Source organism: Vespa crabro, chromosome 7 (assembly GCF_910589235.1).
Source record: "Vespa crabro chromosome 7, iyVesCrab1.2, whole genome shotgun sequence".
NCBI classification, from domain to species: Eukaryota; Metazoa; Arthropoda; class Insecta; order Hymenoptera; family Vespidae; genus Vespa; species Vespa crabro.
In genome coordinates, this window is record NC_060961.1 from 5846917 (window position 1) to 5872086 (window position 25170).

At 30.4% G+C, this 25170-nt stretch overlaps 8 protein-coding genes, 1 long non-coding RNA gene and 1 pseudogene across 12 annotated transcripts; 4 read left to right on the forward strand and 6 right to left on the reverse strand.

Annotated features, from left to right (window-relative positions):
• The first annotated feature begins 964 nt into the window (after positions 1–964).
• On the forward strand, positions 965–8101 carry LOC124425575 (RNA-binding protein 5-like). 2 transcript variants are annotated; one of them, XM_046966091.1, is made up of 7 exons: positions 965–1197; positions 1588–2193; positions 2290–2359; positions 3362–3435; positions 4714–4827; positions 4907–5818; positions 5897–8101. In XM_046966091.1, exons 2-7 carry the CDS (start codon positions 1612–1614, stop codon positions 6914–6916), a joined length of 2772 nt encoding a protein of 923 aa, XP_046822047.1. In that variant the 5' UTR covers positions 965–1197; positions 1588–1611; the 3' UTR covers positions 6917–8101. The 2 variants fall into 2 exon arrangements, with proteins under 2 accessions (XP_046822047.1, XP_046822048.1); XM_046966092.1 differs by lacking the exons at positions 965–1197; positions 3362–3435 and having other exon boundaries at positions 2052–2193.
• A 684-nt stretch (positions 8102–8785) lies between these two features.
• LOC124425579 (beta-1,4-N-acetylgalactosaminyltransferase bre-4-like) lies at positions 8786–10695 on the reverse strand. 2 transcript variants are annotated; one of them, XM_046966121.1, is made up of 3 exons: positions 10151–10695; positions 9701–10072; positions 8786–9628 (listed from the first exon to the last, which is right to left on the reverse strand). In XM_046966121.1, the coding sequence occupies exons 1-3, from the start codon at positions 10496–10498 to the stop codon at positions 9434–9436; spliced, it is 915 nt and encodes a 304-aa protein (XP_046822077.1). In that variant the 5' UTR covers positions 10499–10695; the 3' UTR covers positions 8786–9433. The 2 variants fall into 2 exon arrangements, with proteins under 2 accessions (XP_046822077.1, XP_046822076.1); XM_046966120.1 differs by having other exon boundaries at positions 8788–9628; positions 9701–10695.
• A 144-nt stretch (positions 10696–10839) lies between these two features.
• LOC124425577 (5-aminolevulinate synthase, erythroid-specific, mitochondrial) lies at positions 10840–14396 on the reverse strand. 2 transcript variants are annotated; one of them, XM_046966096.1, is made up of 5 exons: positions 14242–14396; positions 14085–14150; positions 13037–13094; positions 11354–12645; positions 10840–11277 (listed from the first exon to the last, which is right to left on the reverse strand). In XM_046966096.1, the coding sequence occupies exons 2-5, from the start codon at positions 14121–14123 to the stop codon at positions 11026–11028; spliced, it is 1641 nt and encodes a 546-aa protein (XP_046822052.1). In that variant the 5' UTR covers positions 14124–14150; positions 14242–14396; the 3' UTR covers positions 10840–11025. The 2 variants fall into 2 exon arrangements, with proteins under 2 accessions (XP_046822052.1, XP_046822053.1); XM_046966097.1 differs by having other exon boundaries at positions 11354–11721; positions 11788–12645; positions 14085–14387.
• A 1657-nt stretch (positions 14397–16053) lies between these two features.
• On the reverse strand, positions 16054–16877 carry LOC124425588 (histone H2B-like). Its single transcript, XM_046966130.1, has one exon. The coding sequence runs from the start codon at positions 16821–16823 to the stop codon at positions 16452–16454; it is 372 nt and encodes a 123-aa protein (XP_046822086.1). The 5' UTR covers positions 16824–16877; the 3' UTR covers positions 16054–16451.
• Positions 16878–17051: 174 nt separating this feature from the next.
• Positions 17052–17522, forward strand: LOC124425584 (histone H2A-like). Its single transcript, XM_046966126.1, has one exon. The coding sequence runs from the start codon at positions 17107–17109 to the stop codon at positions 17479–17481; it is 375 nt and encodes a 124-aa protein (XP_046822082.1). The 5' UTR covers positions 17052–17106; the 3' UTR covers positions 17482–17522.
• A 904-nt stretch (positions 17523–18426) lies between these two features.
• On the reverse strand, positions 18427–19789 carry LOC124425597. The gene is made up of 2 exons (XR_006942542.1): positions 19240–19789; positions 18427–18583 (listed from the first exon to the last, which is right to left on the reverse strand). It is a non-coding gene; the product is annotated as an uncharacterized LOC124425597 (long non-coding RNA).
• A 202-nt stretch (positions 19790–19991) lies between these two features.
• Positions 19992–20479, forward strand: LOC124425583 (histone H3). The gene has a single exon (XM_046966124.1). It carries the CDS (start codon positions 20030–20032, stop codon positions 20438–20440), a length of 411 nt encoding a protein of 136 aa, XP_046822080.1. The 5' UTR covers positions 19992–20029; the 3' UTR covers positions 20441–20479.
• Positions 20480–21492: 1013 nt separating this feature from the next.
• Positions 21493–21960, reverse strand: LOC124425587 (histone H2A-like). The gene has a single exon (XM_046966129.1). The coding sequence runs from the start codon at positions 21900–21902 to the stop codon at positions 21528–21530; it is 375 nt and encodes a 124-aa protein (XP_046822085.1). The 5' UTR covers positions 21903–21960; the 3' UTR covers positions 21493–21527.
• Positions 21961–22156: 196 nt separating this feature from the next.
• Positions 22157–22628, forward strand: LOC124425589 (histone H2B-like). The gene has a single exon (XM_046966131.1). It carries the CDS (start codon positions 22201–22203, stop codon positions 22570–22572), a length of 372 nt encoding a protein of 123 aa, XP_046822087.1. The 5' UTR covers positions 22157–22200; the 3' UTR covers positions 22573–22628.
• Positions 22629–23088: 460 nt separating this feature from the next.
• Positions 23089–23384, reverse strand: LOC124425622 (annotated as a pseudogene).
• Between the last annotated feature and the right edge of the window lie 1786 nt (positions 23385–25170).

The following is a 25170-nucleotide window of genomic DNA, read 5'->3' on the forward strand; positions in this document are numbered from 1 at the left end:
ATTCATTGTCGATACGGGAGATAAATCGATAAAAAATTCGCCATTCAGTATCTAAACTACGAAGTATAGATTAAGCAATATAATTAATTTGGTTCGGTCGCTTGAACGATCGATTATTTGTCGTAAATTGTTTGGAAAAATATAGCGTCAAATTAAATAGTCAATACTAGAGATGTCGTCAAAATTATTGAAGGAAAGCAAGAGTTAAACCGGAAGTCCAGAATTATGGCTCCATCTTATGTCCATATTTGGAAATAACTCCTGTTCCATCGGTCAGACAAGATTTCAACGTTATCGACGTGGAGTAGTAACACAAGATATTCTTATTTAAAAAAATAACACGGCTTCGCGTATAAATTTAAATTCAAATACTCCGGACAAAATAATTTTTATCCATACAGTTAAAAAATTATGTCAGCACATTTAATTATAGCAAATTAAAGTCGAGATAAATATTGCAAATTTTTTTTATGACACGTCCGAAAGAAAATAATATCATTCATAACAACATAATTATTCATTAGAGCAATAATATTATATGTATATATATATATATATATATATATACATACACAAGAAAAAGAAACAATTTTAAAAATTGAATGGGAATAAATACCTGTAATTTTAATGACGTAATCGTTGACAACGAATCGGGCGCGAAATGATACCGTCCAATAGAGTCCTCGACAAAATGGTGGCTTGAACGCGCATGCGCACATCGATACTTTTTTATCGGAAATTAACGTCCGTAATGCGACACATTTTTGCTATAATTTGAAATATAGTAATAAATGAAAGATATAACGTAATTAAATTTGTCTTCGAATGAATTTAATATATATGTGAATCGATTAATTTGTCTTTGAATTCATATTTATATATTATCGAAAACGCCGCGAAAAGTTAGACATTGTATATTCTCGAAAAACGCGACATCTATCGTCCTTTTCGTAATTGAACTGAATACGTATTCAGAACACGTATGGAGTTCGTTGTTCCTGGGAGAACCGCCATGTTTCTTGGATGAAGAAGATCAACCACGCCATTGTGCGCGTCATACTATACCTCGAACAATTTATTTAAAATTTCTGTCGACGATAAGAAGAAAGAATTTTCTGAAATCTACAACATCATTTAAGTCATTTATCGTCGAATCTGAACAGCAGCTGTAAGGATAGAAGGGTTATAAATTTATCGGTAAGCACATATTAATTCAATCTTGCGACCCACATCAATCGTGGCGTGCGATTATGAGCGAAAATTTCCTTTCTCTATACAAGATTTCTCTAAATATGTTCAGCTAATTTTAGGATTATCCTTGTCATTTCTTTTGTCACGAGTTCTATTTAACAATGTAATAATGAAATGTTTTACAAACGTATAACATTTTTTTCTAATTAATTAAAAATATTTACATACCTTTTACATATTTTTATATCCCTTCAAGATTTAATTTTAGTTTTATTTAGTGTGAAGTTATTGTTTATTAATTTTTAATAATTAATTTTTAATTTATTTTGAATCATGTAATCCTTTTTAGACTATACATTGACAAAATTTGTTATGAAATTCTTACATCTGTTTTAGTGGTGTGATAAATGTGCGAACAACATGTATAGCAACAACATTGATCCTTGGGAGCCAGGTTATGGACCAGAAAGAAGGGGGCACACTTCTGATTACGATTACCGTAATGACTATGGAAACAATCGATCACCTGATTATGGAGAGCATCGTGATTCAGATCATCGTGATAGAGATCATCGTAGTCCAGATTACAGAAATCATCGTGGAAGAGACAGAGACCGCGAAAGAGATCGTTCAAGAGATAGGAGAGATCGTAGCAGGGATGATAGAGACCGTAGTTATAGAGATCGAGAAGATCGTTATGGAAGGCAAAGAGATAGAGATTCTACAGAAAGGGATCGTGATCGTGATCGGGACAGGGATCGTGATAGGGACAGAGAACGATCAAGAAGGGATAGGGACAGAGATAGGGATAGAGAACGTAGAGGAAAAAGAGAGGACAGAGATAGGGATCGCGATGATGACCACAGTCGTGAAAGTTTGGACTTTGATCATGACCATGGTCGTGCTTATGGCTCGTCCATGGAAGGCATCCACTACAAATCTCAATCTCCCAACAACACCATAATGATTCGAGGGCTCGCGCAGCATATTACTGAAAATGACGTAGGTTGTCAACTTAGCGGCCCAAGATTGTGGCCACTTGTGAGTCGGTGTTAGAGAGCATACATCACTGTTATTATTATGATGTGTGTATCACAGGTGCGGCAAGACATCCTCAACTGTGGTCTCATGCCAAAGGACATCAGGCTTATTCGGAAAAAAGATACAGGTAATTATTGTTTATTTATTATTTTGTATCGTTCCCTTCGTAAAATGTATATTCGTATCACGGGTTCGATTTCGGAATATTTCTTCGAGTGTCATTAGAACTATATCTCAACAGCTTATTATATCTTCATGGTATATACAGATATGATAGGAATAATAAATTACGATTAAATTTCTGTAATTTTTGTATTCTATCTTCTATATGGAGATAAAATTTTGTTTTATGATGTTGATATTATAATTTTACAAAATTTGAAAAATTATATAAGTGACGCTCACTTATGCAGGCATAACATTTTCATATCATTCATACTTAATCAAAAGCAGTAAAATCTGCAATTGATTCATTATTGATTCATAAATCGATTTTCTACTCATTATGCAAAGGTAAGTTCATGACACATGCAGGAAGGATAGATCGAAGAAAATCAACTCATCGTAGTTCAGCTCATTGAACTATATAAATTTTTCATCAAAAAACTATTTAAGCGCTCATATAATATAAATTTAATGATTACCAACCAATTCAGTAAATCAGTTAAAATCGGGAAGATTTAACAGTTTATATATAAATTATAATATAAAGAAAAAATAATAGGAAATAATTAAAGCTATCTTCTTCTGTGTGTGCTTGTACATATCGTCAAAGAAGTTTCTTTTGATCTTTTTTATTTCTTTCTAATTTTATCGAGTTAATAATCGCGGGGAAAAAAAAAAGAAATGGAAGAACAAAAAATGAGTTTCGGTAGGGCTGATGTTTGAAAGCAAAATTCATGTTGCATTAAATGATTCGATTATCGGTGAAGTCTTTCGTCACGCAAATAGAATTCGTTCTGCTGAGCTTTAGGTAAATGGAAAAGAAAACGAAGGGACGAAGCGAAGAAACACTTCGTTCGAAAGAGTCTGTCAATGGTTGGTGCTGTGATTGCCTGCCCTCTCAGAGTAGAGATCTCCAGGCAAAACGTGGATTAACTTTGGATATGTGTGTATTTGCTCTGTATAGGTGCTTCGCGAGGTTTTGCATTCGTCGAGTTTAACGCGACTCAGGAGGCTGCACGGTGGATGGAGATGAAACAGGTAGAAAGAAGTTCAATCCACATACCCAACCGATGTGTTGTTCGCGTGCCACCGACGCCCCGTGGCGGCAAGGCACGGTAACGCGGTCCTTGGCCTTCCCCACGGCCATGGCTGTGCACCTATCTCAAAGGCTACTTCAATCTACCATATCTAATTATTTATCTAGGAGCCCCACTTTGCAGACTTTTCTTAACTGGCTCGCTATTACGTCTATCGGATTAATTTTTATAGAAAGGCTCGCGACGCGTGCTTTTACCTATCCTCCAACTCTCATAAAAGTTTATGGACTAACAATGAAGATTGGAGGAGGGTCATTCCAGCCGTCTTAAATTCTAAAAGTTTATATATATATATATATATATGCTTACGTGCATATTTGTCATACATATGTCTATAAATCAATTATCTATTAATTATCTCTAATCAATCTAATCAATTATCTATAAATCAACTTACGTTAGTATTTTTCAAATGTACATTGGCATTCAATAATAGTACATTAGTAAATTTCTCTTATTGATAGGAGAAGATTCACCTTCAATCTACCTCATATTATTCTATTTCTATGAATAGAAATATATCATAAATTTTTATATATATAGAAAGCACAAGGATAAGTAGATAATTGTTTTACATGATAAACAATATTTATATGACTTGACTGTAACTCTTTTTATTAACTTCTCATTAACTTCTAAGTTCTATAGTTTAGATTATTACTTTCTTCATATATTTCAAAAGATATTACCATTTTGATTGATTGTCATATTTTAAATTAAACATTATTATATACTTTTTCGTATATAATAGAATAAGATTGAAAAAAAAAGGGAAACTTCTCCTAGCGGTACAAAATTGTCTGGTATACTATTATTAACTGCTAATATACAATCAGCAATGCATTTTATCATAAAAGATTATTATTTCAATGTGTATTTTACCGTTTTTTTTTTTTTTTTTTTTTTTTTTTTTTTTTTTTTTTTTTTTTTTTAAATACAAATATAATACAAATATCTTCTAATTTTGGCAACAAACTTGTGCGCGTATGTATATTGAACTTATATAGTAACGTCCGTATATAGTAACAAGTAAATAAGTCAACAAGTCGCGTGGAATGGCCCACATAATAAGCCCACGGCATTTTGTTTGCTGTTCGTTCGAGACGGAAAGCTATGAAGTAGAAAACTATAATTTCGTCAACCAAGAAGAAAGTTTACGGGTTAAACGGAGGCCTTCGGATGACGTTGGACGGGATAACACTGAAATTCTCTGTTTCAGGGAGTCCTGATGCTACAGGATCAATACCGTGCATTAATGCAGTACAGTATACCGAAGGATTGTCATGTGGATAAACCACCTGCAAAGAATACACAAGATTGGCATTGTGTAAAGGTAATGCATATTAATTTCACTTAAAGGATATATAAAAATATTTTTATGAAATAAATTTGTCTTATAAATTTTCCAACAGTGTGGGGCACATAATTTCAAAAGACGTGAAACATGTTTCAAATGTTCCGCTTCACGAGCAGAAAGCGAAGAAGGTGGAGAAGGTAGCGATGAAATTAGTCCGCATCCTACCAATACTGTTCTCCTTAGAGGACTAGATGTATTAACCACTGAAGATTCGGTTCTTCAAGCAATGAAAAATCTATCATCGATGCCAATTAGGAGTATACGTATTGGACGGGATTCTCTTACAAACACATCAAGGGGTGTTTGTTATTTAGAAATGGGTAACGTTGTGGATGCAATGTATTTGCATACAGCGCTCACGAAACAAGGATTAGTCGTTGACGGTAGAAAAGTAGAAATTGCATATTGCAAGTTACATCAGATTAATAATACGAATGCATGGAAGTCTAACGATAATCAGTCGCAGAGGTACACCTTGGATGATGTAGCTCAATTGGCAGAATATAGCGCCAATTTATATGCCAAAACACCAGCACAAAAAGCTCATTATCTTCAGTATTATACACAGTACTACCAGAATCAGATAATGCAAGGAACAGCTATTACATTACCTTCATTGAACCAAACAGACAGAGTAAATGCAGCTGCTGCAGTGGCTCAATCTGCTATACAACAACTGCAAGCATCCAGAAAGATAGGCGATGCAGATGAAATGAAAGGCAGACCAACTCCTACTGCACCAACTAGCACAACTTTAGCAAGTGGAAGGGTTCCTGCTCATGCAAATGATGGAAAAGTTTACTCTGTGCCTGATGTCAGCACCTATCACTATGATGAATCTTCGGGTTATTATTATGATCCAAGTACAGGATTGTATTATGATCCTAACTCACAATACTATTACAATAGCCACACGCAACAATTTCTTTATTGGGATGCAGAATCATTTTCCTACCAACCAGCGAAGGTAATGCATTTTATATATATATAACTATAGATAGGCTTAATACATCAATAATATTTACAATATAAATATTATTTTCAGACAACCACAACCGTTACCCCAACAACAGGAACTGCTACTACAAGTGGAACTACGATAACAGCAACTGCTAGTAGTACCGATTCGGCTACAACAGTCATGAGTCAAGCTATCCCATCTTCAACAACTACAACTCAAGATGTATTGAAGGAGGATGAAAGTAAGAAAAAAGACAGTAAACAGGATAAAGTAAAGGTTGCAAAGAAAATAGCAAAGGACATGGAACGTTGGGCAAAAACTTTAAATCAAAAGAAAGAAAATGCCAAAAGTAATTGGAATTCAGAATTTACTGGAGGTGATGGTAATCAAGGTGTAGGAAGTGGTGCAGCCGATGCTGGTTATGCTATATTGGAAAAGAAAGCCCTTACAAATCCATATCACGAAGATGAGGATCCCAGTGGAAGTAACGGATTAGTAGCTGCTTATGGTGGTGGAAGTGACACAGAGGAGGAAATTGAGGATGTCCAACAAGAGGAAAGGCAGCATACGGATTGGAGCAAATTAGCTTGTTTACTTTGTAAACGACAATTCCCGAGCAAAGAAGCGTTGCTTCGGCATCAACAATTATCAGATCTTCATAAGCAAAACTTAGAAAATTGGTATCAAGTGCGTGGTTTAGATCCGAATGATCCTCAACAAAGAAATAATAAGTATCGTGATAGAGCTAAAGAAAGGCGAGCCAAATATGGCGAACCAGAACCACCACAACCTAATAAATTAAAAGAAAAATATTTAAAAACCAGAGTAGAAGACATATCCGTTTCTTATGAAGAACCTACAAGAACAGGTATTGGATCGGATAACGTTGGCAATAAATTATTACAAAAGATGGGATGGAGTGAAGGAATGGGCCTTGGTAAATCAAATCAAGGTAGAACAAGTATCATTGAAGCAGAAAGACGAGTTCCTACCGCGGGTTTAGGAGCTAAATCATCATCTTATAGTGCGCTACCCGGGGATACATACAAGGATTGTGTAAAGAAAATGATGTATGCTCGTTATCAGGAATTATCCGATACGTAATACGTTAAGTATTGTTAAATAGATTTTATATATATATGTATAAGAACTTGTATTCAAATTTTCCATAGATATGTAGTTATATATCTACATTATCTGATAAACATAAATATGTCAGAAACTGCACAGTAATAATCGGTTTTTAAGATTACATTTAGTTTGATGAAAATTTATTATTTTTCACATAAAATACCTTTGTTCTTTCGTGTATACTTACCGATAGACAAAGTAGCCGAATAATAATAATAATAATAATAATATTAATAATAATATTAATAATAATAATAATAATAATATATACTCTACAGAAAATACGCTACTACCAGAAAGATAAGGTGAAAATTGATAACACAATTTTATTTATGCAATGGCACCCTTAAATTAATCTTACAATGCTCAATAATTTTTTTTCACACATAGCATTTCTAAACCTTAAATCACAATCATGTTAGGATTAACCTTCGAAGGAATTCCGTACCACATTCTCTAAACTACTTTATAGTAACGCATGAAAATTTTTGTATCAATCATAATAATATGTGATGATACCTAAAAATAAAATATATAATTTAGCATTAATAGATCAAACGACTATATTGAATCTATTAGTCATTGTAAAATTCTGAATATTCCGATTTTAAAATGCAGGAACATTATGAAATATCTTCATTAATACGTACAAATTAAATAAATTTTTTTTTTATTTTTTTTTTTATTTTTTTTTTTTTTTATTTTTTTTTTTTTTTATTTTTTTGTTTATTATAATAAACATATTGAAAAAAGTATCAATAACAAAAATGCTATTTCACAAATTATCTTTCATAATACTTCAAATAATCTTTCCTCTTTTATCTCTATAATAATTACAAGTCATTTTAAACTATTTTGTTAACCCATAACACATCGAACTTTATAATTTCATAATAATGTTCTGTAGTATGTAAAATTTTCGTAAATATATAATATAATTATATTTATTACATAGTATGATCACAAGCGATATGTACGTTAACCTTCTTTTTTATGAGTTTTATCAAAGTTTAAAATCATGGATTAACAATTGTCACTGTATACATCTCTCCTGAACTATTATTACAATTTAATCTTATTTTTTTAATTTACTATCCACAATGTATGAAATAATAAAATCAGGAAAGATAATAAATATACCTGCGAAATATTGCTAAATACATTGTCTTTTTTTCTATATATATATAGAATGACCTATTTTAATTTATGAATACAATTATCTCCCCAAATTTGATATTCGAAAAATATCTAAAACGAAACATGTTATTTCAAGAGCACAATAATTTAATCTAATTAATCTTTTTGTAGTTGGTCATGTAAAGGATATATGAAGGTCAACTTTTTAAGGAAGATAATTGCATTTACAGATTAAAATAAGTTACCCTATATATGTATGTATGTGTGTACAGATTTTATATATTTTTCAGATTTGTTATGCTTTTCTAAGCAAAGTAACAGAGTAATAATGTATAAGAATATTAAAAATAATACAATTTTTTGAAATAGATATTGAAAATATTCTGAAAAATTCAGCATTAATACATTATTAAATACATAAATAAATGCAACATATCAGTACAACTAAAATTTAATATTTTAGAATCTTTTATATCATATTAATTTCTTAAATGCAGAAAATCATTATTATCACATCTCAGTCATTTGGATTATTTTAAATAGTATTAGTACTAATAAATAAATTAAAAATAATAGTGACATTAATATTTCGTAACCGAAATTAATTATTGACAATATTTAATGTTTTTAAAAAATTAAATTAAAAAGAAATATTACAATAAGTATATAAATGCTTAGTAAAAGCTACATTTCATAGCTCATAAAATATTTTTTGTTTTCTGGCTCTATATACAAAAATGTGTTTAAATTTATTCTGTTTCTAAAATTAATACTTTCTTAAAAATACAAAAAACTAGTATAATTATTGCTTTACACATAATTTGCTATTATAAATAGAGAGTAATTTCATTACTTGAGAGCAATCATTATTTGTTTAACTTACATGTTTATGTTATAAATATAAATTATATTCTTATAAAAAGTGCTTAATCACTTAAATATGCAAGATTCAAAGGTTAAAATGTTTGTTAAATAGATATAATGCACACACATTCTCATTATATATATTTATAATATATATCTTTACGAAGCTAGGAATATATGGACGTGATTATATTATTGAAACTCCAAGGCCATACCATGTAATGTTGTAAAAAACGACACTATTTCACATTATCAACACGATAATTGCAAAACACATATATACAATTCAAATCTTGTATATACTATTTGTTAATATGAACTAGTTACTCTCTAATCACAATTTGCATATATGAGTTTGTAAATGTACAACCGTAAATATAAACTACTAAATACTAATGACATTTCATTATATTGCTGATATCTATAGTTGCAGATAGTACAACATAAAAAGACTGTAAAGACCATACAAATTGGAGTATAAAGTTAAAACTAAACATCAGCTAATATCCAAGAATACAATGGTCGTAGCTGATGATTTAATACTCTATATTCAAGATTGCTAATACCATCGGTATCATATCTTCTTGCAGCATTCTCTAAATTTGCAAACCTTGCACTACTAGGAGATTCTTTCTTATGATTTATCATGTAATATTGTGCTATATCAGGCCCAAACCGTGTGATCTATTAAAAATATCAATTTAATTATATTATTATTTTCATTGGAACAGTAAAAATGATTTTATAATAACTTACTTGAAGTCCCCTTGATTGTAGACGGCTATAAAAATCATCATCTTCTCCACCCCACCCATAAAAAACATTAGAAAAGCCATTAACTCTTTCAAATTGTTTACGAGTTAATGCTATTGCTCCTCCAAATAAACCAGTATAAGGTAAATTATACCGGAATGTATTTACACTAGAACTCATATGCCTTGGCATTTTAGTACAAGCATAGATATTGTTAGGATTTTGTGGTATCAAATCTATATCTTGAAATATGAAACAATGAAAATCATTGATTTTAGTTGCCTCCGCATATCCGACATTAAACAATTTGGCACGATTAAATTCTCGCATAGGACTTTGCTCTATCACAAATATTCTGTAATTAAGATTCTGTGCCTGTAAGAAAGGATGTATATAATTCATAAAGATGGTGAGTTGCGTTTGTCGATTGCGATATGGTAAGATAATAGCAACATTGAAAAGAGGATGACAATTCAATGGTTTCCATTGTCCTCCAGGGAGGATTCCTAAACGACGAGCCATGGCAACTGGATCTTCTCGAGGATGTTCCTCTGGATATAGTAAATGAGAAGATCGTTCGTTACTTATTGGAATAGTACAAGAGTTATCTCTTGGTGGATATGATCTTTCCATTTCATCATAAATATCTTCAGCTTTTATAAATGTATAATGCGAAGCGAATCTTGCCGGATGCAAACAATAACACAAAATCAATATCGTAATTACGGTATAAGACAAGCCACGTGCGTAATCGGAGAGAAACGCAATGAACATTTTCAAAATGTTTATAAAAATTCTCATTCTAACCTCACTTTAAAATGCCAATCATAACAGACTCTTACGGCTTTCTCGAAAATCGGCGCTGCTTTTGGGAAATTTTAATAATGTACATCCTCTTATAAAAAACTTTTATACGAAAACTTCTAATTAATTATTTTCATGATAACTGACAACTTAATTATAATAAATCAGACATGGGGTGCAGACGACAGTTACAAATGTGCAAATGCGCATGCGTATAGCTCACATTTAAGTTACAAAAGGTTAACATATGTAGGTACTGATCAGAATGTAATGCTTATATAGAAATTGATTTTTGACTATGAAATGTAGTATAAAATATAAAATAAGAATAGATACAATTTAATATTTTTATAATCATTTATTTAAAATGAATATATTTAGTTAAATCGATTTATTTTCGGACAGATCTTACGATTTGAATATTCTAAAAACGTTATATGTATTCACATAAATAAACTTTCATATTTTAACAAGTTTTGTTTGTACGATAAGAAATCTTTATATTACATTAATATATACATTTGTCAATGAACTGATATTGCACGTGCCATTTTATTCGATTTAGATTCAATTTTAGGAATTTTTAAACGATGAAATACATCTAGCGTATCTCGCACAAACTGATCTATCATTGCTTTTTTATGCTTTGGTGTTGGTGCTAATCTTAATTTTTCTTCACCTTTTGGAACTGTAGGATAATTTATAGCTTGAACATAATGTCCTTTCTCTCGTATTAGCATATCAGCTATTTGACTGCATAATAATGGATCGCCTATCTGTAAAATAAAAATTAAATAATCTTAGAAATATATCTATGTGTGTAATATAAAAAAAATATATTAATAAAATTACTTTTAATGGAATAATATGAGAAGGAGAAGATTCTAAAGGAAGTCCAGCAGCAGTAAGAATAGATTTCATATAGGCCACATTTCTTTGATGACTAGCTCTCAAAGATCTTCCTTCATCCGATGCCAAAATTTCAACAGATGTTAAAGCTCCATATAGAACAGTTGGTGGCAATGAGGTTGTGAAAATAAATCCTGCTGCATAGCTTCTAATCATGTCGATAAGTTTGGAAGAACCAACGATATAGCCACCTACATTACCAAAAGCTTTTCCAAGAGTACCAGATATAATATCCATTTTATCAAGAACCCAATCTCTTTCTCCAATGCCAGCACCAAAATATCCATATAAGCCCACTGCATGAACTTCGTCTACGAATGTTAATGCACCGTATTTATGTGCAACGTCACATAATTGTTCTAAAGGACAAATATCACCTGTCATTGAATGTACTGTTTCAAATGCTACAATTTTTGGTATACTTCTATCTACTTTAGATAGAAGTTCTTCTAAATGTTTAACATCATTGTGCCTAAAAATGTGTTTAGGTACACCACTGTTCCGTATACCATGTATCATAGAAGCATGATTACCAGCATCAGAAAATATATGACAATTTGGTAAAAGCTTGGCCAATGTATACAATGTCGAATCATTGGCTACGAAACATGAAGTAAATAATAATCCAGCTTCCTTTTGATGCAGAGCAGCAAGTCTTTTTTCCAGCATTTCATGACCCATAGAATTTCCAGATATATTGCGAGTTCCACCTGCGCCTGCACCAAATTTATCTAAGGCTTCTCGTACAGAATTAATTACATTAGGATGACGAGACATGCCTAAATAATCATTAGAACACCATACAGTGATAGGTTTCTCTCCCCAGGAATATTCCATTGCTGCTGGGAATTGCTCAGCCAAGCGATTAACTTTTTTAAAGACCCTGTACGAATGATCTTTCTTTTTTTTCATGATTTGCTCGTGGAAAAATTGTTGATAGGGAAAGTGAATTTCCTCATTAGTTTCCTCTTTAGTAATAAAATCAATAACATCTTCCTCCATTGTCAGGTTTGCCTCTTTTATTGCATCTGGTTCTTTGGAAAGAAATGGACAATGATTTTTTACAGGTTCAGGTGGTATTTGTGCTTCAGCCGTGTTTTCTACCAATGTACTAGATAAGCGTGACATTACTGGGCAATGTTGACGATAATTCATTATTACAGATGTCCCATAATTACGTACATAATTGGCGGATAAGCGAGTTAAAAATGGGCAGGGCATGTTTCTTGTTTGTACTGAAACAAATCAATTTTCATGAAATAAATTAAAAAAAATTATTTCACATATACGTGGCAGTGACGCGATGACAATACATTATTATGTTACTGGATATACCAATAAGTTTCAATATTTCCGGTATTATCTATAAATTGTCTTGAAAATATTCAAACTTTTGTAATAACGTATGATTATGTCATCGATTATATCAATAAGATTTCGTCATATTGAAAATAACCATATGCGTGATAGCAAAACTAATAAAAAAAGGTTTTTTAAGGATTACGATTAAATATGTTTGATTATGATTAAGATATGAGGATGACTGGAAGGGGATAAGAGAAAGTGATACAACTTAATGACACAGCATATATTTTTTTGACATAAAAGGAGTTATATTTTTCTTACCTTTTGCAGTATTTATGATATGAAGAGAACCTCCGTATCGAACGCACTTCTGTGATAACTGAAATTAGATTCGAATAATGAATGAATGTCGTCTAAATATTTCGATGAATTAGAATGAGACAATAATTTGTGGCTGAAGGCCAAACGATTAGAAAGTAAAGAGGACACGAGTTTCGACAGTCATACGCACGAACAGCTGGTAAGCAACTGACTTAATTCGTGTTCATACGCCTGATAGGCTGAAGTTGTTTTACTAACTTCGATAAAAACATCGAATTTCATTTTTAAAATTTACCAAAAAGTAATTCTTCATTTCCATACTTTAATCCTACTCAAGACTGAGTTAATTTTGGAATAGTTCTTTATTCATTAATATATGTGTATATATATATATATATATATTATTATTTAAATATTTAATTATTAATTAATATCATATATTAATGAATAATAATTTATTATTATTTTTTACATTTTTTGTTAAGGACAAATTTAACATTTTTCACAAAGAAAAATGTTAAAATATTTATGTTAAAGTATATTCAAGATATATATGAAAAAAAAATTTGAAGAATTAATTAAAAAATAAAAATACTTAATATTTAATACTATAAAAGATAAAAAATATTTAAATAATCATAATAATAAATCCTTAATTAAGTATTTATATTGATCATTTATATTTGTAATATACAAATTCAGACATCATTTTTTTTATCTTATCGATCTTTGATCACATGAATAATTATAATTTTTTTCATATTATCGATAATCGTCTATAATAATTAATTGATATGGATTTCTTTATATTTTAAATCATATATATATATATATATATATATATATATATATATATATAATATATTTATTTAAATATATATAATATAAATATATATTTATTATATAATTTATATATATATAATATATTTATATATATATATTTAGATATATATATAGGATTTTCAAATTAAAATATTTATAAATATTTAATTTTATAACAATACCATACAATTTTGTTTAAAAGAATAAAAAATATAAAAATACTTACCAGGGAATAGAATAGAAGGAAGTTGCCGTTATTTGCCATATTGTGAAATGTACGTATATACAAATCCTTGTAGATTTTTGGAAATAAATTGATGTTTTATTTTTATTTATTTATTTTTTTTTTTTCACTCTCAATAAATAGCAATACTTTTACTTACGAACTAAATAATTTTACAAGAATTGAAGTCTAAAGGAGAAGCAATCCATCTAGTGGTGTATTCTGTTATGATTTTCCTCTTTTATGCGAACTCATACTTATCGTTTAAATCGAAGGTATTATCCAACCGTCGTTAGCAATGACCTAATCGTACTAGTGGTCAATGCGACTCACTTTATTTTATATACATAACTTTATTCCGTGCGTCATTGTCTCTTACATGTATATAAATACAAGTGATACATATGTATTAACATTCAAATTGAGAAACAGAAAAACTGTTCTCTCATAGTTATATATTTTTTCCTTATAAAAAGACGAAGTCTATAAAAATTTTTCAAAATATTCAATTAACTAGCGAAATAATCGTAATATAATCATTGATATTTTTTTATCTTTCCAAATAGTCCTTGACTATGAATTTATGGTTGAGTTTTATTTAAGTTTATGACTATCATGACTCTTGACACTCTTCTTTATGACCAATTATTAACATTATATGCGTCAATTTCTTTATTTACTGTCTGTTGATCAATTTGATAAAAAGTTTTATTTGAGGATTCCCCGAGTTTAATTGAGTATGTTATATTGTGAGGAAATGTAATATTGAAAAATTTTTCTAAGAAATTTTATGAAATATGATACCCTCTAATTAGTTATAAATAAACTTCTTTTGACCTAAGATAATTTTTAATAAATACAATTTGTATTTCATGAAAAATATATTACTATTAATATATTATATATATTGAATGTATAATAATATATGAAAAATATATTATTATACATTTCATTTTTAATTTATTCTTTAACTCGACTTTCGTTGTTCGATTTTAAACTTCATTACTTCCTATGTCTTTTTATCCTCTCTTAATTAAAATTATTTTATATAATTTAAACATTTTTTTAATGTCCTCTGGTATCGAAATCGGGTTTCAAGACTCTTTTACCATGTATTGATAAAGTAGTTTTCTTTTTACCATCATAGAAATCCCGATCGATAATGTAATACTCTCCATTACCTACAACTGAATGTTTTTAAACCAATTTTATAAAAATTTCATTATTTGTTGATCACATAATTTTTTTTTCGTTACGAATGAATATAAATGATTCTAATATAAAAAAAAAAATTCTTAATTAAATGTATTATGTTTTTATATTATTTCTAAAGAGAAAGAATAAATCGTAACGGATATAAATATTTACAAATGACATATAAATATTTACAAATGACATATAAATATTTACATACTGAACAATGTTAGAGGATAGCTTTGGTCTATCAAATAAATAGTCAACTATGGGTCAATAAGCCATGTTGTAATCAGATCGATTCCAATATTATCGATCAATATTATCAAGTAATAAAACCAATATAATACTGTTGATAAATTTATTTTTCATATAAAATCATAAAAAAGAAAGTATTAGATATTCTAGTCATAATTCACGCTTTCTCTACAAGAAATTGTAGAGAAATATATAATAAACTATACGTCTGTTTCATTTGTTTTCGCTATATATATATATAAATCAAACTTTTTTTTTCTTTTTTTGAAAATAAAATATTTCTATCGAAAATAGCATTTCAAATATATAATTATAAATTCTTGAAAGTTTAACACCTAAATGTACAATATGTTATGAAAGATAAATTTAAAAAATAATATACACATACTGTTTGTATATATCATAAAACAAGTGACTAATAAGTTATTTATAATGCCCAGCTGATACTGACTAGAATAACTGTACGGTATGAATAACATAAATTTCTTAAATTGATAAGACATTATAAACAAAGTTACAGTTATTTTGGACAATTTGATTTTATGTTTGCTCCTTTTTATATAATTTTATTAAGAACAGTGTGGACTAATACGGATATTATTAAACAATGATAAACAAAATCAAGAACTGCAATAAATTTATTATAAAAAACTACTTAAAAAAATAACCCTAACACTGAAATTTAATATAGTGCACAATTTTGTTTATCATTATTTATAACGATTGGCCATTATAAATAATGCCCTCGTATTAAATTACTCAAATCCGTACATATACAATATTTACATAACAAGGTAAAAAAAAGGAAGGATAAAAAATAACGTAATTAAAAGTTAGAATATTTTCATACAAGAAGATGTTCAACGTAAATAATTATTGGTGGCCCTAAAAAGGACCGGTAAGATTCAACGATACCATTTATTTGGAGCTTGTATATTTAGTCACAGCTTTAGTACCTTCACTAACAGCATGTTTTGCAAGCTCACCAGGTAATAATAAACGCACTGCAGTCTGGATTTCCCGAGAAGTAATCGTCGAACGTTTATTATAATGAGCTAATCTTGATGCTTCCGCTGCAATTCGTTCAAAAACGTCATTGACAAAACTGTTCATGATGCTCATAGCTTTACTGGAAATTCCAGTATCTGGATGTACTTGTTTGAGTACTTTGTAGATGTAAATAGCGTAGCTTTCCTTCCTCTTTCGTTTCTTCTTTTTATCAGCTTTATTAATATTCTTTTGAGCCTTGCCTGCTTTCTTTACGGCTTTTCCACTTGCTTTCGGAGGCATGATAAATCTTTGCTAACGAAACTGATCCACTTGCACGTATATTTTAGAGGTTAATGTTCCGTCCAAGAGTTTAACCGCTCGTTATATAATATATTGTGACTCTGTCCTTTACCAATAGGAGCGCTGTAGAAGCATAAGATCCTTCTGAGCAATTCTATTGGTCCGCTTCAAAGTACGAGAAATGGTATAAATAGGATAGCGACTGCTATCCACTTTTATTTCTGAAAGAGAGCGCAAAGTATTGTTACGGTTTTATAAATTTATATTTTGGAAAAGCTGCAACATGTCTGGACGTGGAAAAGGTGGTAAGGTGAAGGGAAAGGCAAAGTCACGATCAAATAGAGCAGGATTACAATTTCCGGTTGGCCGTATTCATCGGCTTTTAAGGAAAGGTAATTACGCCGAACGTGTTGGAGCCGGAGCGCCAGTATATTTGGCGGCAGTAATGGAATATCTAGCTGCTGAAGTTCTCGAGTTGGCAGGAAATGCTGCTCGTGATAACAAAAAAACTAGAATTATTCCGAGACATTTGCAATTGGCAATCCGAAATGACGAAGAATTAAATAAACTATTGTCTGGTGTAACTATTGCTCAGGGTGGTGTCTTGCCAAACATACAGGCTGTTTTGCTTCCAAAGAAGACAGAAAAGAAAACATAATTAAAAATTTACAAATAGAAAACGGCCCTTTTTAGGGCCACCAGATTGATTTTTCTTTAAGGTATTATCTCGTTTGGATTACGTCACTAATATTTTCATTTAAATGAAAATTTATCTTCTAAATACATAAATTCTATACTTGAAAATAGTTATTTTTTTTTTATTAACAAAATTCTAAAAGATTAAATTTATTAAATTATTCTTTATTCGATATTAAATACATTAAATTAAAATTGAGTTATTTGAACATCTTATAAGATATAAGTATGTAATTTTATAAATCTAGGTTCATATTTCATAGAAAATATATATAAAACCATGATAAACATGTTGCAACAGTGTAATGAAAGAATGTATAGCAGATGTACACAAGGATATGGCAACAGCGTATGAAGCACAGTTATCTATCTTAAAGCGCACTTGATGGATATACCTTCATGTTTACATGTCGATTAGATAAATGATTATGACTTTGAAAAATTATTTCCAAATTTGTGTTTATTTAGAAATTATATGTTATGGTTAATAGAGTGATTAGTAGAAGATGTTATCATTAATTCATAAAAAATCAAATTTTTTCCATGACAGTAGAATCAATTTATATTGAACAAATCAAACTTTTACTTACTTCCTTTAAAGATAAATATGCATAATATATATTCAGTGTTACACTGTGAGGTGATTTGAATAAATATTCACTTCATTTGTAAAAACTTCTTAAATTTACAATTCTATTCCTGGCATGTGACATAATATTGCCATAATATTTACAGTTATCTAACAATAACAATTGCTATTATTTTATATTACATAAATATTTTAATTTATGTTCGTCATTGTTGCATTATTTACAATCAAGAGGAGGGGGGAGGGGCCAGTTTAGAAGTCCATTTTTTAATGATTTTCATGATTTTCTTTTGACAAGGAATAAATAAATAGACTTTGTTTGAATTTGAAAAATATTTTATTTATATATTCAAATATATCTTTTAATTTTTTTAATCTATTTTCTTTGAAAATATTTAATGTATAAGCCCATCGAAGGTCGCCATCAAATGATAACTTTGTTATCTCTGTATATTCTGGAGGCCATCATTATCATCTGAAATCAATACAATTTTTCAATTACATTAAAAACATATTTTCTAAAAACGTGAATCTAACTCTGATCAAAAAAGCTGAAAATTATATGTTTTAGAGGTGTTTAAGCAAAAAAATATCATTTTCTATCATTTCTTTTTATAACTGCTTTGCAACAAAAAAAAATATATTATAAACAATGATATTATCCCAGAATTAGATTCATATATGTTTCCCTCAGATCATTCATGGATTTTTGTACAAGTCATAATCCTCTTTTCATGCTTAGATATTCTAGTAAAGTTTTTGACTAGTTTCTTCATAATGCACTCGTTTAACAATAATTGCTTCGTACAACCAGATCTGATGACTTTTTCAGATTAATATGCTATAATGCTATAAAATATATCAAATAATAATTTAAATCCTTGTTTCTTCCATTATCAAATACTTTGAAATTCAGAATAAATTTTTCGTGTTTTTCATTCTCTTTTTTTTTTCTTCTTCTACTATTAAAGAACTTGATCTGATTTGTTTCACTTTACAATCATAATTGATAAAAAGCTTGAATCCGAGGCCACGTATTCCAATTTCCGTAAATTTAACATCCTACTTGTAACTCAATGAAAAATTCAATGATCCTATAGCAATAGAGAGAATTAACAATTATACTCTCACTGAAAGTTTTTTTTGTGCTGGCACTTTCTTCATCTTTGTCACGTTCACTTGATTCACTTTTAGAGAACTGATATCCGTGAAAGGATCTTTTATGTTGTCTACCTTTGCGAATTGAAGTACCACATTCACTTAACGGATTTTGTGTCTTAACTTTCAAAATATATTATAAAGATTGGAGCTAAACTGATGCTAATCGACGTTCTATCAAAATGATGCTAATGCATCCTCAATGTTTCCAATAGCTTTTATCTAAGATCTCTATTGTGAGAAAAAAAAACGAAACAAGAACATCTGTCGACGTCTCTCTTTCCTCTAAATCTCCTATAGCATATTAGTATTGAGGCAGATATGTGAATACAAAAGCGACTGTCTTGAACGTCCGTTCCGTTTTACCTGCCGCACGTTTCGGCACTGAACCAAGTGGCGTTCACTTTACCGTTTACAGCATCAAAACGAATTGGAATGTTCCTGTGAAATTTTGAATACATATTCTTAAATAGTTTTATTAACAAATTTATGCAATAAAAAAAATTTCGATTTTTTTGAGCCATCTAAATTAGTTTTTCCCTTTAATAAATCATTTAATAAAATTACTATATGTAAATGTACAAATAGATTTTCCCGCGTAGAAAGTCCGACCACCACTAATGATTTCCCCCACTATCGAACCTTCGTCCAATCAACGATCAGTACGGGAACCCTAGAGTATATATAAACGGCAGTTTGCTGCCAACGAGTTATTGGTTTCTCAGCTATCTTTTGAGTAAGTTGTATATCGTTCATTTTAAGAATGGCTCGTACTAAGCAAACTGCACGAAAGTCAACTGGAGGAAAGGCTCCTCGGAAGCAATTGGCTACCAAGGCAGCTCGAAAAAGTGCGCCTGCAACTGGTGGAGTAAAGAAACCTCATCGTTACAGGCCAGGCACTGTAGCTCTTCGTGAAATTCGTCGTTATCAAAAGAGTACTGAATTACTTATCCGAAAGTTACCATTTCAACGTCTCGTACGTGAAATTGCTCAAGATTTCAAAACCGATTTACGTTTCCAAAGTTCAGCTGTAATGGCTCTTCAAGAAGCTAGTGAAGCATACTTGGTTGGATTATTCGAAGATACTAATCTTTGTGCCATTCACGCAAAACGTGTTACCATCATGCCTAAAGATATTCAATTGGCACGACGAATTAGAGGAGAAAGAGCTTAATTTGATCAGATTTTAAATACCAAAAAACGGCCCTTATCAGGGCCAACAATTTATTTACGATGGGCTTATTTCGATTCATAAATAAGATTTGTAACCATACATTGAAATTTATTTATTTTTCAGATTATTAGAAAAAATAATTTTAAGAATAATTTTTGATAAGTTTGCTTACGGAGAAATTACTTTTCAAATTATTGACTACGATGAAATATTTTTTGAATTATTACGGATAAACTCATCTCATCGTCTATTAGTTCCTTAATACAGAATAGTAATATATGTCCTCCGATTCATGTTTCGTTTTAAACATCATTCATATACGAATGGACCAAGCATATAAAGTAAAATTCCAATGATTTGAACGTGAGTCTCGTGGTATATAGATATGTTCAGCTTTGGTTAGAGTAATCAATGCGATATTTTCTTGTCAATATAATATGCACTTAGTTTTAATCAACATTGTTTGCTTTATCTTGATATTAATTTAACTCTTTCTAGCATTCTTTATAAAATTATTATCTTTATTTTTCAAACTCAAATAATTTATTCAATTTAATTAGGAATTATTCTTTAAAATACTCGGCCGAATTTATTTAACTCGCCAGTTCTAAAACTAGAAGATAGAGAACCGATAAATAAAAACTATTAAAAAATGGGTCTCTTAATAAATTATAGAGTAAAAAAGTTTTTCCCTATCACTCAATATAATGAGAATCCTTTTTTCTACTTCTATCCCTTGAGAAGATTTATCAATGATAATCAATAAAATACACTTAGTTTTCAATACAAGTATATACTAGAAGGGATTTTTGAACAAAGAATATTCAGTGTTTCCATTGTCAGACCTACGAGCACTTAGTTCGCCAGAAACTCTAATCTTTTATTGGTATCTGTAAAGTGCGATATATTCATCTCTTAAGATCTCTGAAGGTCATAATTTCGAGTTATCTACACAAATATTATATATATAGCCTGTCCTTATATATTATATTATATAGCGTTCTTGTAATCGAAACGAAATGATTCCTTAAGAAAAAAATCAATTTGGTGGCCCTAAAAAGGGCCGTTTCTATTTGCATATTTTTAATTATGTTTTCTTCTCTGTCTTCTTTGGAAGCAAAACAGCTTGTATATTTGGCAAGACACCACCCTGAGCAATAGTTACACCAGACAACAGTTTATTTAATTCTTCGTCATTTCGGATCGCCAATTGCAAATGTCTCGGAATAATTCTTGTCTTTTTGTTATCACGAGCAGCATTTCCTGCCAACTCGAGAACTTCAGCAGCTAGATATTCCATTACTGCCGCCAAATATACTGGCGCTCCGGCTCCAACACGTTCGGCATAATTACCCTTCCTTAAAAGACGATGGATACGGCCAACTGGAAACTGTAATCCAGCTCTATTTGACCGCGACTTCGCTTTACCCTTTACTTTACCACCTTTCCCACGTCCAGACATATCGTACTTCTTACAAAAAAAAAAAATTAAAAATTTAAACAATCGTAACGAACGCTCCTCGTTCTGTTTCAGAAATAACGATTTGTAATGGAGTTATCGTATTTATACAGTTCCTCGTACGTCGAAACGAACCAATGAAATTGCTCGAGAGGTTCTGGGGGGCTTATAGCGCTCCTATTGGTGGAAGACAAAGTCACTACAGACTACATAACAAGAGACAAACCCAACGAAGGGTTATTATTCGCTAAGGTATACGTGGTATCGTGTCTGTTGCGATAAACAAAGATTTGTATTCATTATGCCGCCTAAAGCTAGTGGTAAAGCTGTTAAAAAAGCTGGTAAAGCTCAGAAGAACATTAGTAAGTCTGATAAAAAGAAGAAGCGTAAGAGGAAGGAAAGCTATGCTATTTACATCTACAAAGTACTTAAACAAGTACATCCAGATACTGGAATCTCCAGTAAAGCCATGAGTATTATGAACAGTTTCGTCAACGATGTTTTTGAACGAATTGCCGCGGAAGCATCGAGATTAGCTCATTACAATAAACGTTCGACAATAACTTCTCGAGAAATTCAAACTGCAGTGCGTTTGTTGTTACCTGGTGAGCTCGCAAAACACGCTGTTAGCGAAGGTACTAAAGCTGTGACCAAATACACAAGCTCAAAATAAGTGATAATGATTAATATCATGGAATTATAAAACCGGCCCTTTTTAGGGCCACCAAATGAGTTTTTACGTTGAACATGTTCTTGTGTAAAAATATTCTAATTTTTAATTACTTTGTCATTTTTTATTTAATGATAACAAATGGAACGGATGAGTATTTTATAAATAAATAGTACGTTAAATTACTATTTACTGTAACTGTAACTGAATTAAAAAAATGTCGGCTTGTAACTTATAACAAAATAACAAACTTTTTTTTGGAAAAGCAAACTATTAAATAAAGCAAATTAAATTAAAATTCTTTTATAATGAATAACAATTGAATCTTCAAGGTCACTTTGTTAATTAAGATATATGTAATTCCAAGTATACTACTAATGAATGAATTATTACCATAGTTGATATTATCAGAAAAGTTCGAATTCGTTAATAAAAATGTAGCTCTGAATAGGACTATTTTCATAATTAAAAAATTGACCAAAGAATTTGTACTTATGGTTGTTTTTAATTTCCCAACCCTTAGAAAGTTCGTCCTTGACGTTTACGTAGACGGCATTCATGGTTGTAACGGTCTTTCTGTTAGCGTATTCAGTGTACGTGACTGCATCAGGAATAACGTTTTTCTAGAAAAACATTCAATACATCTACGAGTTTCCTCGTAAATCAATTTAGATATACGCTTCACACTATCTCGACGAGCTAAACGACAAATCGCAAGTTTAGTGATACTTTGGATGTTATAGCTAAGAACCTTTTTCTAAAGCTTCGTGTCTCTCTTTTTCAATCCATTTTCCAATCTTTCCTTGATCAGTCATTGTGAAATTTTATATATGAAGTTTTACGTCCGAAAAATATACGATCTTATGCTATAACAAAAGAAAGAACTAAATCTAATAAATGGCTACGATGTCCCGTTCAAACTACTCACCTTTGAAAACTACAATTTTCTTACGATTGTCTCACTTTTGGATTTTTGGATTTTTGGATTTCTTGTATTTAGCTTTCGAAATTTCTACGAGTCCCTTCGTAGCATAATTTTTTTATTCTTTCGATCATCGAATCTTTTTTCCTTTAATAGATTTCTTCAATTTCGAAGAGCTAGAAATTTATTTCTTTGATCATTGCTGGATTTTTATTGATTAAAGCATAAACTCGTTCAACATTTTCAGGGTTTTTAGGGTATTTACAGGCCTGTCAGAATGAGAGTAGCTTTCAATTGATGTATGATCATTTTTAAATCGTCTAAATCATTTTTTGATCCGAGTATCACTCATGGATTCATCATGGATTTCAGGAAGCATGTGGATGATATCCGAATACAAACGGTTAAGTTTTTGGTAAAATTTAATGCTAATTCTTTATTCTATGCGTATTCCGTTATCATTAAATGCGACGCTTACGAAATTTTACGTTTATTCAACAACGTACAGTTATTGACTGAAGAAGACTTGAAGCAGGAACGACGTATTATGCTGCCTGGCAGGGGTTTTCGTAAAAGTTTCCCTTCCCCCTAAAAGATAAATACCTATTTTTCACAATAACAAATCCAGGTAAAAAAAGAAAGTTAAAGCATAAGATCGGATACTTGCGGACAGAAAAAGCATTTTCGGACCTTAAAAGCAAAGTAAATCACAAATGAATATATCTGGGATAAACACTCTGCGCAATCTATTTCTTTGAAAAATATTTCACGAAGTTATTTATCCTTAGTAAGATAGTAAAAATATTTATGTAAATAATAAATAAAATTACAAGAAATGTTCTACAATATTTCGTTTTTGATATTAATAGAAATCTATACACTGATTTTAATGAATTTAAGAAGAAAATTAATTATATGAAGAGTTATAAAAATATAAACTATAAAAACCTAAAAGGAATATTTATTGAAAATAACAAGTCTTATTTATGAATCGAAATAAGTTCATCGGAAATAAAATTGTTGGCCCTGAAAAGGGCCGTTTTTTGGTATTTGAAATCTGATCAAATTAAGCTCTTTCTCCTCTAATTCGTCGTGCCAATTGAATATCTTTAGGCATGATGGTAACACGTTTTGCGTGAATGGCACAAAGATTAGTATCTTCGAATAATCCAACCAAGTATGCTTCACTAGCTTCTTGAAGAGCCATTACAGCTGAACTTTGGAAACGTAAATCGGTTTTGAAATCTTGAGCAATTTCACGTACGAGACGTTGAAATGGTAACTTTCGGATAAGTAATTCAGTACTCTTTTGATAACGACGAATTTCACGAAGAGCCACAGTGCCTGGCCTATAACGATGAGGTTTCTTTACTCCACCAGTTGCAGGCGCACTCTTTCGAGCTGCCTTGGTAGCCAATTGCTTCCGAGGAGCCTTTCAACCAGTTGACTTTCGCGCGGTTTGCTTAGTACGAGCCATTCTTAAAATCGACGATAAATAACTTACTCAACGAACAGCTGAGAAAAAGTAATTTCGTTTTTTTTTTTTTTTTTTTTGTGAAAATGAATGACAATTTTCGTATACAGAACAAATATTTTATTAAATTATATATTGGCCATTTTGGTCCAATACCTTTTGCCATCTTTCTGTTAGTAATATGATTCCACACTCATAAAATTTT

Coding starts and splice junctions, on each gene's coding strand:
- LOC124425584 (XM_046966126.1), top strand. CDS start 17,107: ATGTCTGGACGTGGAAAAGGTGGTAAGGTGAAGGGAAAGGCAAAGTCA.
- LOC124425583 (XM_046966124.1), top strand. CDS start 20,030: ATGGCTCGTACTAAGCAAACTGCACGAAAGTCAACTGGAGGAAAGGCT.
- LOC124425589 (XM_046966131.1), top strand. CDS start 22,201: ATGCCGCCTAAAGCTAGTGGTAAAGCTGTTAAAAAAGCTGGTAAAGCT.
- LOC124425588 (XM_046966130.1), bottom strand. CDS start 16,823: ATGCCTCCGAAAGCAAGTGGAAAAGCCGTAAAGAAAGCAGGCAAGGCT.
- LOC124425577 (XM_046966096.1), bottom strand. CDS start 14,123: ATGGCAAATAACGGCAACTTCCTTCTATTCTATTCCCTG. Junction 13,095..14,084: donor TCCTTCTATTCTATTCCCTG/GTAAGTATTTTT, acceptor ATCTAATTTCAG/TTATCACAGAAGTGCGTTCG. Junction 11,278..11,353: donor CTCATATTATTCCATTAAAA/GTAATTTTATTA, acceptor TTTATTTTACAG/ATAGGCGATCCATTATTATG.
- LOC124425587 (XM_046966129.1), bottom strand. CDS start 21,902: ATGTCTGGACGTGGGAAAGGTGGTAAAGTAAAGGGTAAAGCGAAGTCG.
- LOC124425575 (XM_046966091.1), top strand. CDS start 1,612: ATGTATAGCAACAACATTGATCCTTGGGAGCCAGGTTATGGACCAGAA. Junction 2,360..3,361: donor TATTCGGAAAAAAGATACAG/GTAATTATTGTT, acceptor TGCTCTGTATAG/GTGCTTCGCGAGGTTTTGCA. Junction 4,828..4,906: donor AAGATTGGCATTGTGTAAAG/GTAATGCATATT, acceptor ATTTTCCAACAG/TGTGGGGCACATAATTTCAA.
- LOC124425579 (XM_046966120.1), bottom strand. CDS start 10,498: ATGAGAATTTTTATAAACATTTTGAAAATGTTCATTGCGTTTCTCTCC. Junction 9,629..9,700: donor TACAATCAAGGGGACTTCAA/GTAAGTTATTAT, acceptor TATTTTTAATAG/ATCACACGGTTTGGGCCTGA.